This window comes from Vicugna pacos, chromosome 16 (assembly GCF_048564905.1).
Source record: "Vicugna pacos chromosome 16, VicPac4, whole genome shotgun sequence".
NCBI classification, from domain to species: Eukaryota; Metazoa; Chordata; class Mammalia; order Artiodactyla; family Camelidae; genus Vicugna; species Vicugna pacos.
In genome coordinates, this window is record NC_133002.1 from 44,839,882 (window position 1) to 44,854,379 (window position 14,498).

At 37.2% G+C, this 14,498-nt stretch overlaps 1 protein-coding gene across 3 annotated transcripts in view; it reads left to right on the forward strand.

Annotated features, from left to right (window-relative positions):
* The window catches only part of SSH2 (slingshot protein phosphatase 2), a 217,079-nt gene that overhangs the window by 121,315 nt on the left and 81,266 nt on the right, over nt 1-14,498 (forward strand). Inside the window, exon 1 of one of the 3 annotated variants that reach the window (XM_015248039.3) lies at nt 1,105-1,388. The exons of the other annotated variants lie outside the window; for them this stretch is intronic. Coding sequence (XP_015103525.1) covers nt 1,261-1,388 — 128 coding nt within the window. The 5' untranslated portion in view covers nt 1,105-1,260. Of the gene's footprint in view, nt 1-1,104; nt 1,389-14,498 lie in introns of those variants that run through there. 3 annotated transcript variants of the gene reach the window in all.

Here is a 14,498-nt window from a genome sequence, read left to right on the forward strand (position 1 = left end):
AAAAATAGTGATGCCTGAAAATATTGTTCTGATGGGCAAGAGATAAGGGAGCTATCTTTTATTGAGTGCCTGCACCAGGCCAGCCTTTTTTGTAAGCCACTGCTACATAGTGTGTAGGAGAGAGGCAGACAGAAGAGATTCTCATTTTACAAAGAGCTGATCCCTGGTCAGGTTAAAGGCACTGCTCAGTGAGTTGTTAGGAAAATCATAAAGGCTTAAACTCATGAAAGCATCAGGGAATAGGATTTGATGGGGAAAGCCCTAGATCAGGAGTCTAAAACCAGAGTTCCCATCTAGGTGACGTCACTTACAAACGAGGTCATCTGGTTAGAACCTGAATGTTTCCCCATCTGCAAAGTGAGGATAAAATCTTTAGCCCATCTTCCTCGCTAGATTCTTTGGCACAATAGTTCTCAACCATGGCTGCACACTGGAATAACCCTGGGAGCTTTGGAAAATACTGACGTCTAGATCCCAGCCTTAAGGGATTCTGATTTGATTGGTCTAGGGTGCAGCCAGACATTGGGATTTTTTAAAAATCTCTGCAGGTGACTCATATGTGCAGTTAAGGCTGTGACTCCTTGGTTTGAAGGATGGTTAAGAAAGCCCTTTTAACTTTATTTACAAGGGTTAGCAGATGTTACCAACAATGTAGCTAGACCTTTTTCCCATCATAAAACAAACTCTTTTGCTGTAAAAAAAAATCCAAGTAATCTGAATTTTCCCAGCCCTTAGCACATAGGACGCCGTTGTTAAGTATTTGTTGCATTTGTGAACACACGGCCTGGGTTTGAGGTTCATGTATAAAGCCAATTAAGAGGCAGGACCTTTCTGATGAAACATTCCCAAGAAATGCGAGCTTTTCTTGCCCACCACCGTATCGCTTCATTCCTTCATCCTAGCCGAGGAGTCTTGGGGGAACCCATGCTCCCCAGGGCCGGACGCCCGCGGCGGGACCCATCGGGTGCCGGAGCCTCCGGGGCGGGGCACCGGCAGGACCCTCCCGCCGGTTCCGTCAGCCCCGCCCCGCCCAGCCCCGGACGCGGGTTGGGGCGGGCTGCTGGCGGCGCCCGGCCGCCGGGACTCCACAGCCGAGCCTCAGGGCTGCGGCGGCTGCCTCCGCGCGACCCGGCGGGCCCAGTTCGGCCGCCGGGCACCCGCGCTGCCCGCGCCTCCAGTCCGGCGGAACCCAACGCGAGCGCCTCGTGCCCAAACCAGGCAGGGGCCAGGATGCGGAGCTGTGCACCTTGAGCCGGCCCCATGACCCTCAGCACGTTGGCCCGCGAGAGGAAGGCGCCCCCCGTCTGCACCTGCAGCCTCGGTGGTCCCGACATGATCCCCTACTTCTCCGCCGACGCGGTCATCTCGCAGAACGCCATCAACCAGCTGTGAGTGCGCCGCGCGCCCTCCCGCCCTCCGCGAACGCCCGGAAAGTTTGCTCTTCAGCAGCCGCTTTCCCCAGCAGCTGGGAGCAAGCAAGCGAGGGAGGGCGAAATCGCACTCTGCGTGCTTGGAGGTCTTGGGGCGTCCGGGGGCATAGTGGAGTGGAGGCGCAGAGTAATTTTTGGAGGCAGAAAATGTCCTGGGGGTGGGGAGGCGGACAGAAGAATCCTTTCCGAGAGTTTCTGGTAAACTGAGAGAATCTGAAAGTGGGGTCGTCCCTAGGAAGTTGTCTGTGGTGACGGAGTGACAGCCGTGTGGCACTCGGGAGACCCAGCCTGAAAGGCGGTCAGTAGCCTCTGGACCGCCAGCCGGAAAAGCCAGGACTCCCTTGCCGGTCCTGGTGGTGATCAAGCTCCCGTGTTTGTTGTTTTGTTTTCTTGTTTCAGATAAGTTTGCGTGTGATCATGGGTTTCTGTTGCAAGCTCTGCACACAAAGAAAGGCAGTCCATTCTTCACACCCTCTGGTTGTAGTCTGGAATTATTTCAGAAGACTGGATTTCAGTAGTTTAGCTCACTTTCTTTTTTTGTCTCCGCCTGTAGTAGTACGTGCTTACAACCCAAGCCTGCGTGCACACCTTTAATCTCTAAAGTGCAAGATTCAGTTGCATCTTTAAATCATCACTGTTTTTGCGGTCTCTATAGTTTTTGTCCCTCCCTTCCATTGTGGTTTAGCTATTTCTGAGAACTGTGTGCTGAAGCTTGTGGTTAATCTCACCTCACAGTTATAAAGGTCAAAACAGAGGAACTCCCATCTATTCAAGTTGAATTCTTAAACTAGTTGAGTGGTTTAGGGTTACTTTTAGATAGCAACAGTTTGGTCCTCGTAGTATATTAGCACTCATTCAGAGTAACTTCAGGAAGTCACCTACTTCTGTTTTCCCAGACTCCTGGTACATAAGCAACCTCTGTCTCCCTCCCAGGTCAGCCCTGAACAACTTTTTAATTTAATGTCCAACAACTGAAACTTTCCATTATCCCTGATTAAAGGTCCCAAAAATAGCATGTAAAGTAATTTATAGATAATCTTAAATCTACTTTATGATTTTAATTAACAGTTTACTCTCTTACCAAATCAAATTAAACTCATTTGCATTTCAACTTTTTTCCTTTGTGTTAATTACTGGTGGAGTGCCTAAAAAATAGCCCCCCCAAAAAAAGTGATTTTACTGCTCTATATTGTAAACTCTACAGAATTAAATCAACCACTTACTTGCATTTTCTCTTTTTAAAGAAATGGAGTGAATAATCTGCAACTGGATAACCAATCTCAAAATAATGATGTTAACAATACTTTGAAAATAAAAAAGGTAGTTGAAGCAACCCACATTTCCATCAGTGGATACATGGATAAACAGAATGTGGCATATAATACAACCAAATATTATTCAGCCTTAAAAAGGAAGGAAATTCTGACACATGCTACAACATGGAGCAACTTTGAAGACATTATTCAAAGTGAAATAAGCTAGTGACAAACTACAAATACTGTGTGATTCCACTTGTGTGAGGTACCTAGAGTAGTCTGGTTGCCAGGGGTTGGTGGAGGGGAATGAGAGATTTGTGTTTAATAGGTACAGAGTTTCATTTAAGGAAGAAGAAAAAGTTATGCGGATTGATGGTGGTGATGGTTGCACAACAGTGTGAATGCATTTAATGGCAATGAACCATACATACACTTAAAAATGGTTAAAATAGCAAATTTTATGTTACATATATTTAACTACAGTTTAAAAAGATTAAACAAAATTTAAAAGGCAGAGCTTCTAAGCTTTGTGGAGGAAAGGAGTTTGACTCTTGCTTCTTGGTGTAGTCAAGCAAGTACAGATTTCTTTTCCTACTAAATAGTGTCTTTGGGTAAGTCATTTGACTTAAGTTTCTTAAACTGTAAAATGAGGATATGTGGTTCTTACCCCAGAGGATCATAAGAGATTATACATGTGGGAACAATTTACAAACTATAAATGCCTACTCAAAAAAAGAAAATGAGTTAATTGAAATTAAACAGTAGCTAATAGCTGCCATTTATTGACCACTTGTCACTGTGCTTAGAGTTCAACGTATATTGTTATCTCGTTTAATCATCACAGCAACCTTATGAATTAATTTGTTCTATTTACATATATGAAGCTAAGACTTAGAGAAGTTAAGTAATTGCTCAAGGTCATATAGCTAGTAAATGACAAAACTGTCCTTAGACTCCAGATCTGTTTCCTAGGCCAGTGCTCTTGACCACTGTAAAAATGATATTCTGGCTTAGTTGCAAGGTCACTTTTTGAGACTTACAGTCTTAGGAATTATCTTTAACTGCTGACATTGTCACCTTAGTAGTGAGAAACATATTTGCTACACTAAGAGTTCTGCTGCTAAGGTAGACAGCCTTTAAAGAATTTGCAGAATATTTCTCTTTCTTTTTTGTCTCTTGCCACTTTTTTTTTTCTTGGGAGAGCCTTACTAATAGTCACTTCTTCTGAAGTGTATTTTTTAGTATTGCTTTAGCGATCATGTTTATTTAGCATTTATAGTGTTGCCAAGTTCATTTAAGGGTCATCCTGAATAAAACCCTAAACTTTAACTTAAGCATTTTTGGTGCCTAATGCACAAGTTCTTAATTTGGAGTTCTTGGTTACTGAAGCCATAACTTGGCCTCAGAAGGTCAATGAACTCCTTGAGATCATATGAAAATGTTGGATATATAAATATATTTTTTAAAATCAGATTCTCAAAGTAATGTGATCTCATAAAAGGTTAAGAATTTCCTTCCTAAAGGGAAGTATTGTTTCTAAGGCCTGATACTATAAAAACTTAACTGATGTGAGCATTTCCCTGTGGTGCCAGATGTGTAAATAGGAGTGATGAGAGGGAGCAACTAAAAGATAAAGATTTAAAGTCCTTAAGTGTGGAGAGGAGGGGGTACCTTGACACCTAAATACACTTAGTGCAGTGGTTCTCTTGTCCTTGCTGAGGACCCACTCATAAGAGTTTTTTTCCTTTTCTCTTTTGCTACCTCAGATTTGCTCTGGATTTAGAAACTAAGTAAATCATGTAGCAAATCCTATGAGAATTGCATCAGAGTAAAAAGACCACAGTCTTTTGAGATCCTAGGGGCTCTCCTATGGAGAGAGTTAATGACCTTCATAAGATAGCCTTTGGATACCTATTTTGATGATTTTCATTCTAATTTCTTGACTTTAAGCTGTGTTATATATATATAGATGAAATAGAGAATAGATTGCTATTATTGTATTTTATTGGGAATTATATCATTATTAGAGTAAGGTCTCTCCTTGCCGTCACATAAAACTCACCAAATATAGTTATTTTTTACATATTCAGTGAAGAACATTAAGAAGTGCTTGAATTTACTCCATAAAAAAAGAATAGTTACTGTCATAAGTGTTAATCCTACTGGAAAAAAAATGTGAGTGACCCAGAGCATCATCTGATCAAACTTCAGGAGTCTTGGATCAGACTGCTCAAATGATCATGAAAAGTTCCATACCCTTTAAGATTCTACACATGCTTTTTAATACAATAAAAATATGAACTTCTGAAAAATAGGGGAGCCTATGTACTTTTCAGAGAGTCAGCATTCAATCCCTGAGAAGTGAAGTTGCCAAGCAAAGGACGAAGACTTTTCTAGTGTTATTGTTATATGCCAAACAAATAGCTTATTGAGAAATAGGTGACTGTCTTTGTGTCCTGAAAAATTCAGGGAATGATCAAGAATTAGTAGATAAAATGCTGGCAAAGGCTACCATTAAAACAGTGTTTCCGTTATGGAAACCTCTGATCAAAAGTCTTGGAACTTAGATGCTTGAGACATTGCTTGATTTGTTAATAAGGTTACCTAAATCTTTTTATCCTTGACCTAAAAAACTTGTATTTATTTACTTGGTTCCATATATTAATTGGATTTCCTAGCTTCACATCAGTGCTTTCTGAAGCTCAGGCTCAGTAACAGAGGAGCACATTGAGATGATTATCCAAGGTGTACCTTTTCATGAAATTGAAAGGTAGAAATAGTTTTATTTTTGTGTGTTTAATAGCGGTAGTACTAATGCTCTTTCAGCTCTACTCTGTAGTTTCACGTGCTCATCCCTGAACTTAAGCTTGTGCCAGAATCACCTAGATGGCTTATTAAAACACAGACTGCTGCCCACACCCCTAGGGTTTCTGATTCTATAGGTCTGGAGTGGGAGTAGAGAATTTGAATGTTTAACAAGTTCCTAGAGGATGCTGATAATGCTGGCCTAGGGATCCCACCTGGGGGATCACTACCTAAAAGTATTCCTCTGAGGCAGCTTGGGCAGTCATTATCCACGTTTTGTAGAGTAAAACTAAAAAAATCGAAACAGTGAAGTGATTTGCACAGGGGTTACATGATTTGTTACTGGTAGAATTGAAACTAGAACCAGCATTTCCTGTCCCCAAATATAGAGCTCTTAACAATGCTGCACTCAAAGTTCTGATACATATATCTTTGCATATATGTGGGCACATTTCTTTAGATAAAATTCTAGCAGTGGAATTTGTGGATCTGATGATATGTATACATTAAAATTTTGATACATGCTGCCAAATTGCTTTGCAATTTGCTTTGTCTATTTGCTCTTACCAGCTATAAATAAGAGAATATATTTCTCTATGTCTTCACCAACGCTGATAATATTAATAATGATATTAAATAGTAATTAATTTTTTCCTGAGCTCTCACTCTATGGCAGGTATTGTTTTGAAAACTATGCATATTAACTCACTCTCTCTTCTTAACAATTTTGATTTCGGTATTACTCTCAATTACAGATGAGAGACACAGAGATGTTAAGTAACTTGTCTAAGATTACACAGCCAGGGTGCAGAGGCATTCTCATTCCAGGGCCCCTGCTCTTAAACATTTCTCTTTTTACAGTGCCTTTATTGTAGATGTTTAGCATTCTTTTGTGTCTTTATTGGTCTTGCTCATTTTTCTTCTGATTTGCATGTTTGTGCTTCTGACCATTTTTCCATTGGTATTTGTTTTTTCTTTCTGATGGAGTACTCTGTATATTCTGAAATGTGCGAAAAATACCTGTTCCCAGCCTATTGCTTGTCTTGTAACTTCGCATCTTGTATAAAAGCTTTTAATTTTTATGTAGTAAAATCTGTCAGTAATTTCTCTTATGATTTCAGTTTTGTATCTGGCTTTTAAAAACCCTTCCCACCCACTCCTAGGATTATGAAAGTACTCTTGTGTATTTTTCTAGTATGTCTACACTTTTAGAAATTTCACTCTTTAAAACTTTTGGAATTTATCTTTGCAGGCATACCTTGGATATAATGCAGACTCAGTTCTAGACTACCACGATAAAGTGAATATGGCAATAAAGCAAGTCACACAGATTTTTTCGTTACATATAAAAGTTATGTTTACAGAACAGTCTACTAAGTGTCTACAATAGCATTATGACTAAAGTAATAATGTACATACCTTAATTTTAAAATGCTTTATTGCTTAAAGAATGCTAGCCATCATCTCTTACCTTCAGCAAGTCTTGATCTTTTTGGTGGTGGAGGGTTTGAAATACTGTGAGAATTACCAAAATGTAACACAGACACACAAAGCGGGCAAATGCTGTTGAAAAAATGGTGCCAATAGACTTGCCTGACTCGGGGTTGCCACATACTTTAAACTTGTTTTTTTTTTTTTTTGAGTGGTATCTGCAAAGCATGATAGAGTGAAGCACAACAAAACGAGGAATGCCTGTATTTACTGTGTGAGGCAAGGCTCTGACTTTACCTTTCTTCAGATGGACACACTCAGTTATTCCAGTACCATTTACTTAGTCCGTTCTCATTTCACTGATGTGAAATGCTCTCCCTAGGATATATTAAGTCCTGTTGATACATTTTCTTTCACATACCAATACCACACTGATATACTTAATATAGATTTAGTGGACATTTTGATATCTTGTATCATGAGGCATACCTCAGTGTTTTGTTTTGTTTTGTTTTTTTAAAATATCTTACCTACTCTTATTTTCCAGGTAAGTCTTAGAAAGCTTGTCAATTTCAACTTTTAAAACTCCTTTTGGGATTTTTATTGAAATTGTACCAAATTAATTTTGGAGAGAATTAACAGCTTTACAAAATGAGCCTTCCCAGTGAGGAATGTGATCTGTATATCTATTTATTCACTGTTTTTAAAACGTCCTTCATTTAAATTTTACACATTACCTCATAGAGTAATTACACATTTCTTATTAGGTATATTTATGGGTGTTTTATAAAAATTTTTGTTGCTCTTGTGAACAAACTCTTCTTTCCCATGATGTTTTCTAATTAGTCACCGTAGATGTGCAGCAAAACTGCTTCTATATCAGACCACCTTGCTGAACTCTGGGCCTAATATCTAATAGATTACTTAGTTGATTTTCTTAACTTTTCTGGGTGGATGATTACATCATCTATGAGTTTTACCTCTTGAGTATAACTCTTCATTGCTTTGCCTAGGGCTTTAGTATAACGTTAGAGTGGCAATGCTCGTGGTCTTGTTTTCCGTTGTAAAGGAATGCTTCTTATGTTTTGTAAATAGATGCGTTGTGTGCCATAGGTTCTGGCAAAGATCACTTATCAAGTTGAGGGCATTTCCCACTATTCCTAATTTACAAATATTTTTAAATTAGATACAGTTACTGAGTTTTATTGAATGCTTTTTAGACATCTGTTGGAATAACAGTATTTTCCCCCTTTCCTGGTAACATCGTGACATGCTGAGTTGCAAAAGTTGAGTCATCCTTTCACACTGTGTGCACTGTTAACATTGCTGGAATTGGTTTACTAATATTTTTAGATTTTCTCATTCAAATATTTGTTGGCTCTTTGGTGCTATCTTTGTCCAGCTTATGTCTGATTTGTAAAATGATTTAGCTATAGCCTTCCATCTTTTTCTAGCTCTGAAACAGTTCTTTAGCAGAAATGCTGCACTTTAATAGCCTGAAACCAAGAAGTCCTACTCCAAGTGTTACAATTTTATGCAATTGTTTTGCCTTTCAATTTTTAAATTTTCTTCTTCTTATTGAATAAGGGTGTTCTTCATCCATGATACTTTAAAAAATCTGGATATGTCTCTTACAGAAATGGGCAAGCATAATTAGAATAGTTGATAATTCAGTGATTGAAACCAGGCATTCATTTATGACTAAGAGCTTTTTTTTTCTCTCTTTGGTGGGTAAACAGGCTAATAATTTTAAAAGGCATGAGATGTCTCTTTGACTTTAAATCAATTCTGGTTTTGTGTTTGTTCCTGATCCTTGAATAGATAATAAAGCCTTAAAAAGTAAAAATGTTTTTAAGGGTGATCAAATAAGCTTACATCAAGGGAATCAATCTTTTAGGTGTTACAGTCTTCAGATATGAAGGAGAAATTAATGATCCATTGTCAGAGTAAAAGGTACATTTGTGTTTTCATTAGTGTTGATAACTTTGTGTGGCTTTATCCACACTTGTGCTTCTTTGGAATCAGTAGAGCAGAAATTGGCTTGGAACAGAGTGTGGGGAAAAAGCTCTCAACTTTGGCCTTATTGGAAACAAGTTAACTGAAGAGTATATCTGCATAATGAAGATGAACAGGAATGGTGAGGTTGTGATGCACTTAAGTCAAGATTTCTTTGATAAATCTGTAGTGAATTTTTTCCCTAAATTACCATTCTTTGGATTGTGTGCTCGCTCACCTGTAATCACTCCTGAAATTGGGCAATTTCTTTAGTCTTACACTGAGAAACCACTGCCCAAAGCCAAATAATTAAGGATGTTGTCATCCTCTGTCTCCAAGAGCTCTTGGACCTTGGGGTAATAGAGGGGCGAAACAGCTTGCTCATATCTCCTCTTGGGTTTCTCCAGTAAATGTGAGTCTCCTTAATTACCATTTGTGAAATTGCCTTGGGGCTAAAGAAGAGTGGTGTAGATGCTATCACATAATGTTTCTCAATTTCTAAGGTGAAAGCAAAAATAATAATAATAATAATAATAATAATAATAATAATAATAATAATAATAATAATAATAATAATAATAATAATCAGTACCCCTACTACTTTCAGATAAAGTTAGAGTTAGCTTTACATTGTTAGAACGATGCAGAATGTTGCTGCCACTAACATAATTAAGTTTAACTTGAAGAAACGTGCTAATAAAAACATAGAGGCCTTTTTAGGTGTTCCTGTGATTTGGAAAGGGTTTAGCAAATGATTTATAAATAGATTACTAGTACCGCACACCACAGGGCAAATTTGGGCTTACTTCCTTTTTGCAGGTTGTGCAGATTGAGCAACTCTTGTTTTCTGCATTTATCTGTTTTTAGAGGGGTGTGGCCCTTCTTTGAGTAACCTGGGGGATTTGGCATTAGTTTATGTCTGTTAAAGCAATAGAATCCAGATGTTTGAATTACTCTCAAATAAAGAGAAACCTCAGTGTTAACCTGTTCTAAAGTAGGGTTTTTTTAAGTTGTAAAGTCAGTTTTCCAGATGGAGAAGACATCAGTCTTTTTTTTTTTTTTTGATGATGATGATGATAAATGGTTCAAATTGTTGCTTATATTTTTGGGAGAATAATATCTGCCTTATTTCAGGGGACTGTGGAGATCAAATGAGATAGTTAATGAGAAAGAACAATAAAAATTTTAGTTATGATTACATTACTTTTATCATCGATACTGAATGTTTATTGACAAAGATTCACGTGGATTTCCATGATTCATAATAGGATGTTTCAAGCCCTAAGGATTCTAGCTGTGGCCTTTATGTTGCTTGTCTTCTGCGGTGTCTGCATTCTTAAGAGTTTATACCACAGACAGGCCTGTTTACAACCCAGGAACCTTCAACACTTCAACAAAAGGCTGATATGAGATTTATGAGCATCTTGTCTGGGCGTCTCATCTCTGTTGTTCTTTGAGTTTTGTGTCATAAAAGCCAGTTGATCTCCATGAGGATTAAATTGAATGAGAGTGTTTGTGATTTTTCTTCACCGATTTAAAGTAAGTATCGCTTTTAACAGAACCCTCTTAAGAGAGATGCCATTTCTTTGGGACTCTCCTCTGTCCCACGTACCTTTAAATTACTGTGTTTTTCCAAAAGTTAATTTACCCAATTCTCATGAACACCAAAAATTTTAATTTCCTATTATAATATCAGCTTTATTTTTGTGGAGAAATTTAGTTTGAAAAGTTGGGACATGTGTGAATTCTTAATGTAAATTTTTTCTTCCTAGGAGATGAGTGAAATAGATTCAGACAGTGTGTGAAACTGAACTTTTTGAATGTCCCTTTGACCAGATATGGTATAGATCATTCTATCAACCCCACCCCCGTGTTGCTCATCCCTCCCCAATAAAATCTCACATTTAATTCTTAAAGTATCCCATTCCTTAAATATTCTCTGTAAAAATTCTTAAACGGTTTCTTGGGTCACATATTCGGTATCTTACTTGCCGTTTGTTCTTGTGGCTAATGGTAATAACAGTATGGTGTTTGGAATGAAACTGTCCTGAATTCCAGTCAGTTTCACCACCTAAAGCTGTGCAACCTTAAACGTATTCTGTAACCACCATCAGCTTTGTTTCCTCATCAGTAAAATGGAGTTTATAGTGCCTATTAATATTAATTAAATGTAGTTAATTTAATTAAATGTAATGTTTGTAAAGTACTGCAAAGAGTAAGCACTCAGTAAATGGTAGCTCATATTTTTGCTCTTTTGACATGAGCCAAAGTATAGGAGAAGAAATTAGAATCAGAGTGGCATGACAATATGAAGGTAAAAATTCCATTATTTGCATAATTGTCATATCCCGGGCAAAAGGTGGGAGATACAAAGAAATACAAGCCATGGTTCCTGAAGTCAGAATGCTCAGTCTGTTGTGAGATATAAAACAGATCAATAACAGGATAGATAAGAACACAATTTAGCACATGCTGAGTGCCAGATGAATGGTGCAGTTGGTGCTTTAGGTAGAGAACAAAAAGTTATTGTAAATGAGCCAATTAGTAAAGACTTTATGGTAGAATTTGAGCTGGAACTCTGACCTTTATTTCTGGCCCTCTTAAATGTCTTGGTTTATATAAGCAGAGGTAAAGGGTACTTGAGTGGTGAGAGAAAAGGAAAACTAATGTGGCAGATGTTGTGGTCTTATTACAAATATCTACTTTTCAGTGAATGACTGCTATTACTCATATGGTAAGAAGGAGAATCTAGAAAGATTTTTGTGTAGACTGGTAATGTTCTTAAGAAAATAGCTCTGAGCATATTTTGGATATATCACATGGGCAACGTTTTAATCGAATTTTTATCTGACTACACAGCACTGTAACCAGCATTTGCAGACTTGACAGCTTATTTAGGAAGGGTGCCAATTAAACGAGGCTGTTGTTATTGAATCAGTACCAGTGGCTGGAAATACAATGTGAAATCCCCATAGGCAGCGTAAGAACAGAAATCATTAAACTATCTACTAGTGGCTTTATGGTTAAGAAAGAAGGAAAGAAAGGAAGAAAGGAGCACGTTCAAGTAATCCAAAGCAAAACCTCATTCTCTGCTTCCTCCAAATGCTTAACTCTAAGTATTATTACATCAGCACCATGTGCTAGGCAAGGTGGTTTCCTTAGCACAGAGGGCTTGTAATATTTACAGTGGAGTAAGCTGTAAGGAGAAAGGTGTGCTGATTGCTGGTTTTCCTTGTTCTTAATGGCTTGGCTACCAGTTTATTGGACTGGTTGTCAGTTAAAGGCTCATCTTATTTAGCATTTTATAAGCAATGTACAGCTCCTTAGTTTAAACACACATGGAAACCATCCTAGTAGACAGGGGGATCTTTAAGCCTGTAATTATACATCAATTAATAAAGACTAAAAGCTATATAAATGCCATGTTACACCAAGCCTGAATGATAGGTTAATGATGATTGATTCAAAGAAGAGTTACTGCAACTACTAAAAATTTAGCAGATTGTGCCTTATACTCTGCTGCGCTGAGTGAAATGGTAAACTAAGACTGTTTATTTACATTTAGTGATTCTAACTAAATGAATTTAAACCCAGTGTAATTTTTTTTCAAAGTTAAAGAAAAACTGACAATGTAGTTTGGCTAGTGACTGTCTCTCTAACCTAAAGATTGAAAGCTGCTGTTGTTTTCGTCATACTTTATTACTTGCCTCCTTGGAAGTATATACTTAACTATGTCTGTTTAGAACTTCCTTAGTCCTGGCTGTTTATGACTTGGGACCTGTTCACTGCTGTGGCTCTTCTGTGGTCAGTCTCAGTTGTGATAATAGTCCGCTGTGCTCACACTCCTGGAATTCTTTGTTTTGTTACCATTTTAGACACTTGGAGAAATTCTCAGCAAGGTCATTATGCCCTGTTTGTCAGAAAATGATAATGTTATAAGAAAGTTTATTATACTTTTTTTTAATGCTAACATCTAGTCTCTTCCTCAACTAAAATCAAAATCAGCAAATAAACATTGAATACCAATGCTCTTCTTGATGGCAATCTTAGAAATCAGTTTGGGAGAAATTTCCAAATGGAGAATCTCTTTTGCTTTAAAAACCTGTCTACCATTAAAACAAAACAAAACAAAACAAAACCTGTCTACCTTATACACAGTAAAGGTGATAATATCTAATTCTTTACAACCCACTTAGCTTAAAAGTGAACTTGTCCTGGGTGAGTGATTTTTTTTTTTTTAATTGGAACTGGCCTTACTGGTACTTAAAATCAACAAAGCACAAAGTATTGGTTATTTTTTTAATATTGCAGATAATGCATGTTTATTATAGAAAAACCAGAAAGCATTGAGGCATTCCTCCTCTCCCCAAAAAGCATTACTCTTTTCTTGTCTCCCAAAGATACTTACTGTTAATACCACCCAGGCATTTTCTGTGTGTATATATATATTTTTAAAAATAGGATTGTCCTCTATCTTCTGTTTTGTAATCTGATTTTTTTTTTTTTCGCTTAGCATATTGGGAACATCCTGCCATTGTCCTCCAATGTGTTTCTTTCATATCCTTTTTGAGAGTTGTTTGTTTTCCATAGAACTGAATTCTGCCCTATTGTTGCACATTTTGATTGTGTTCAGTTTTTTGCAGTTATAAACAAAGCCTTATTGAATGAATATCCTTGTACCTAAATCCTTGTACATGTCCCTAAAGGAAATACCCTAAAGCTCAATTCTGGGGTTGCTAGACCAAAGGGTATACATATTTCTAGAGCTTTTGATAGAGCAGTTTGCTCACCAGAAATGTTGTACCAGTCTATATTCCCACTAGCAATTTTAGTAATTCATTTTCATATTGTTCTTAAAATAATAAAAAGTAAAATCAAGGTAGATACAACTTTATCCTTCTATTCATCAATTGAATCAATTGGAGACCCAGGAAAGTTGATCCTCATTTGTCTTTCCTATCAGGAATTGCTTTCCTACCCAAGTATTGATGGAAAATATTTTAATTTATAAGCTATTTGAGTAGAACTTATGGAAAGATGAAGTAATAGTACATTGGTAAGGTGAAGAAACTAATTATCTTGAGATGTTGAATATGTATATAGTGTTTGTGAGTTGAAGTTTGCTCCCTGTGTTTTTATTTTATTTTAATATCATCACCATTTTTGACTTAGAGAATTTCAGAGCCAAAAGATAACAGACTTATCTAGGGTCCTGCAGCAAATTACCCTTGAACAATATTTCTTTATTTTTCATTTCAGAAGTGTTACACGTCATTAAGACTTCCCTAAGTACTATCTTACTAAGGATGCTGAAAATTAAAAAGATAATCAAATACATTAGTTTGTTAATGCTTATAACTATACTTAAAAAGTTAGAATTTCCTCATCCTGTTTATAGGAAGCAGTGGGTGTGTTTCTCAAAGTTGAGGAGATAAACTTTTTAGAGAAAAAGTCTTTTAAATTTTTGAAACAAAAGTTTTCATCTTTGAGGCTGTTTGAGTACTGAATATAGAAGATAGGAGAAGAGTGTGTGTGTTTCTTAAAGCTCTTAAAGAATTTACTTTGAATGTCACTAGCAGAC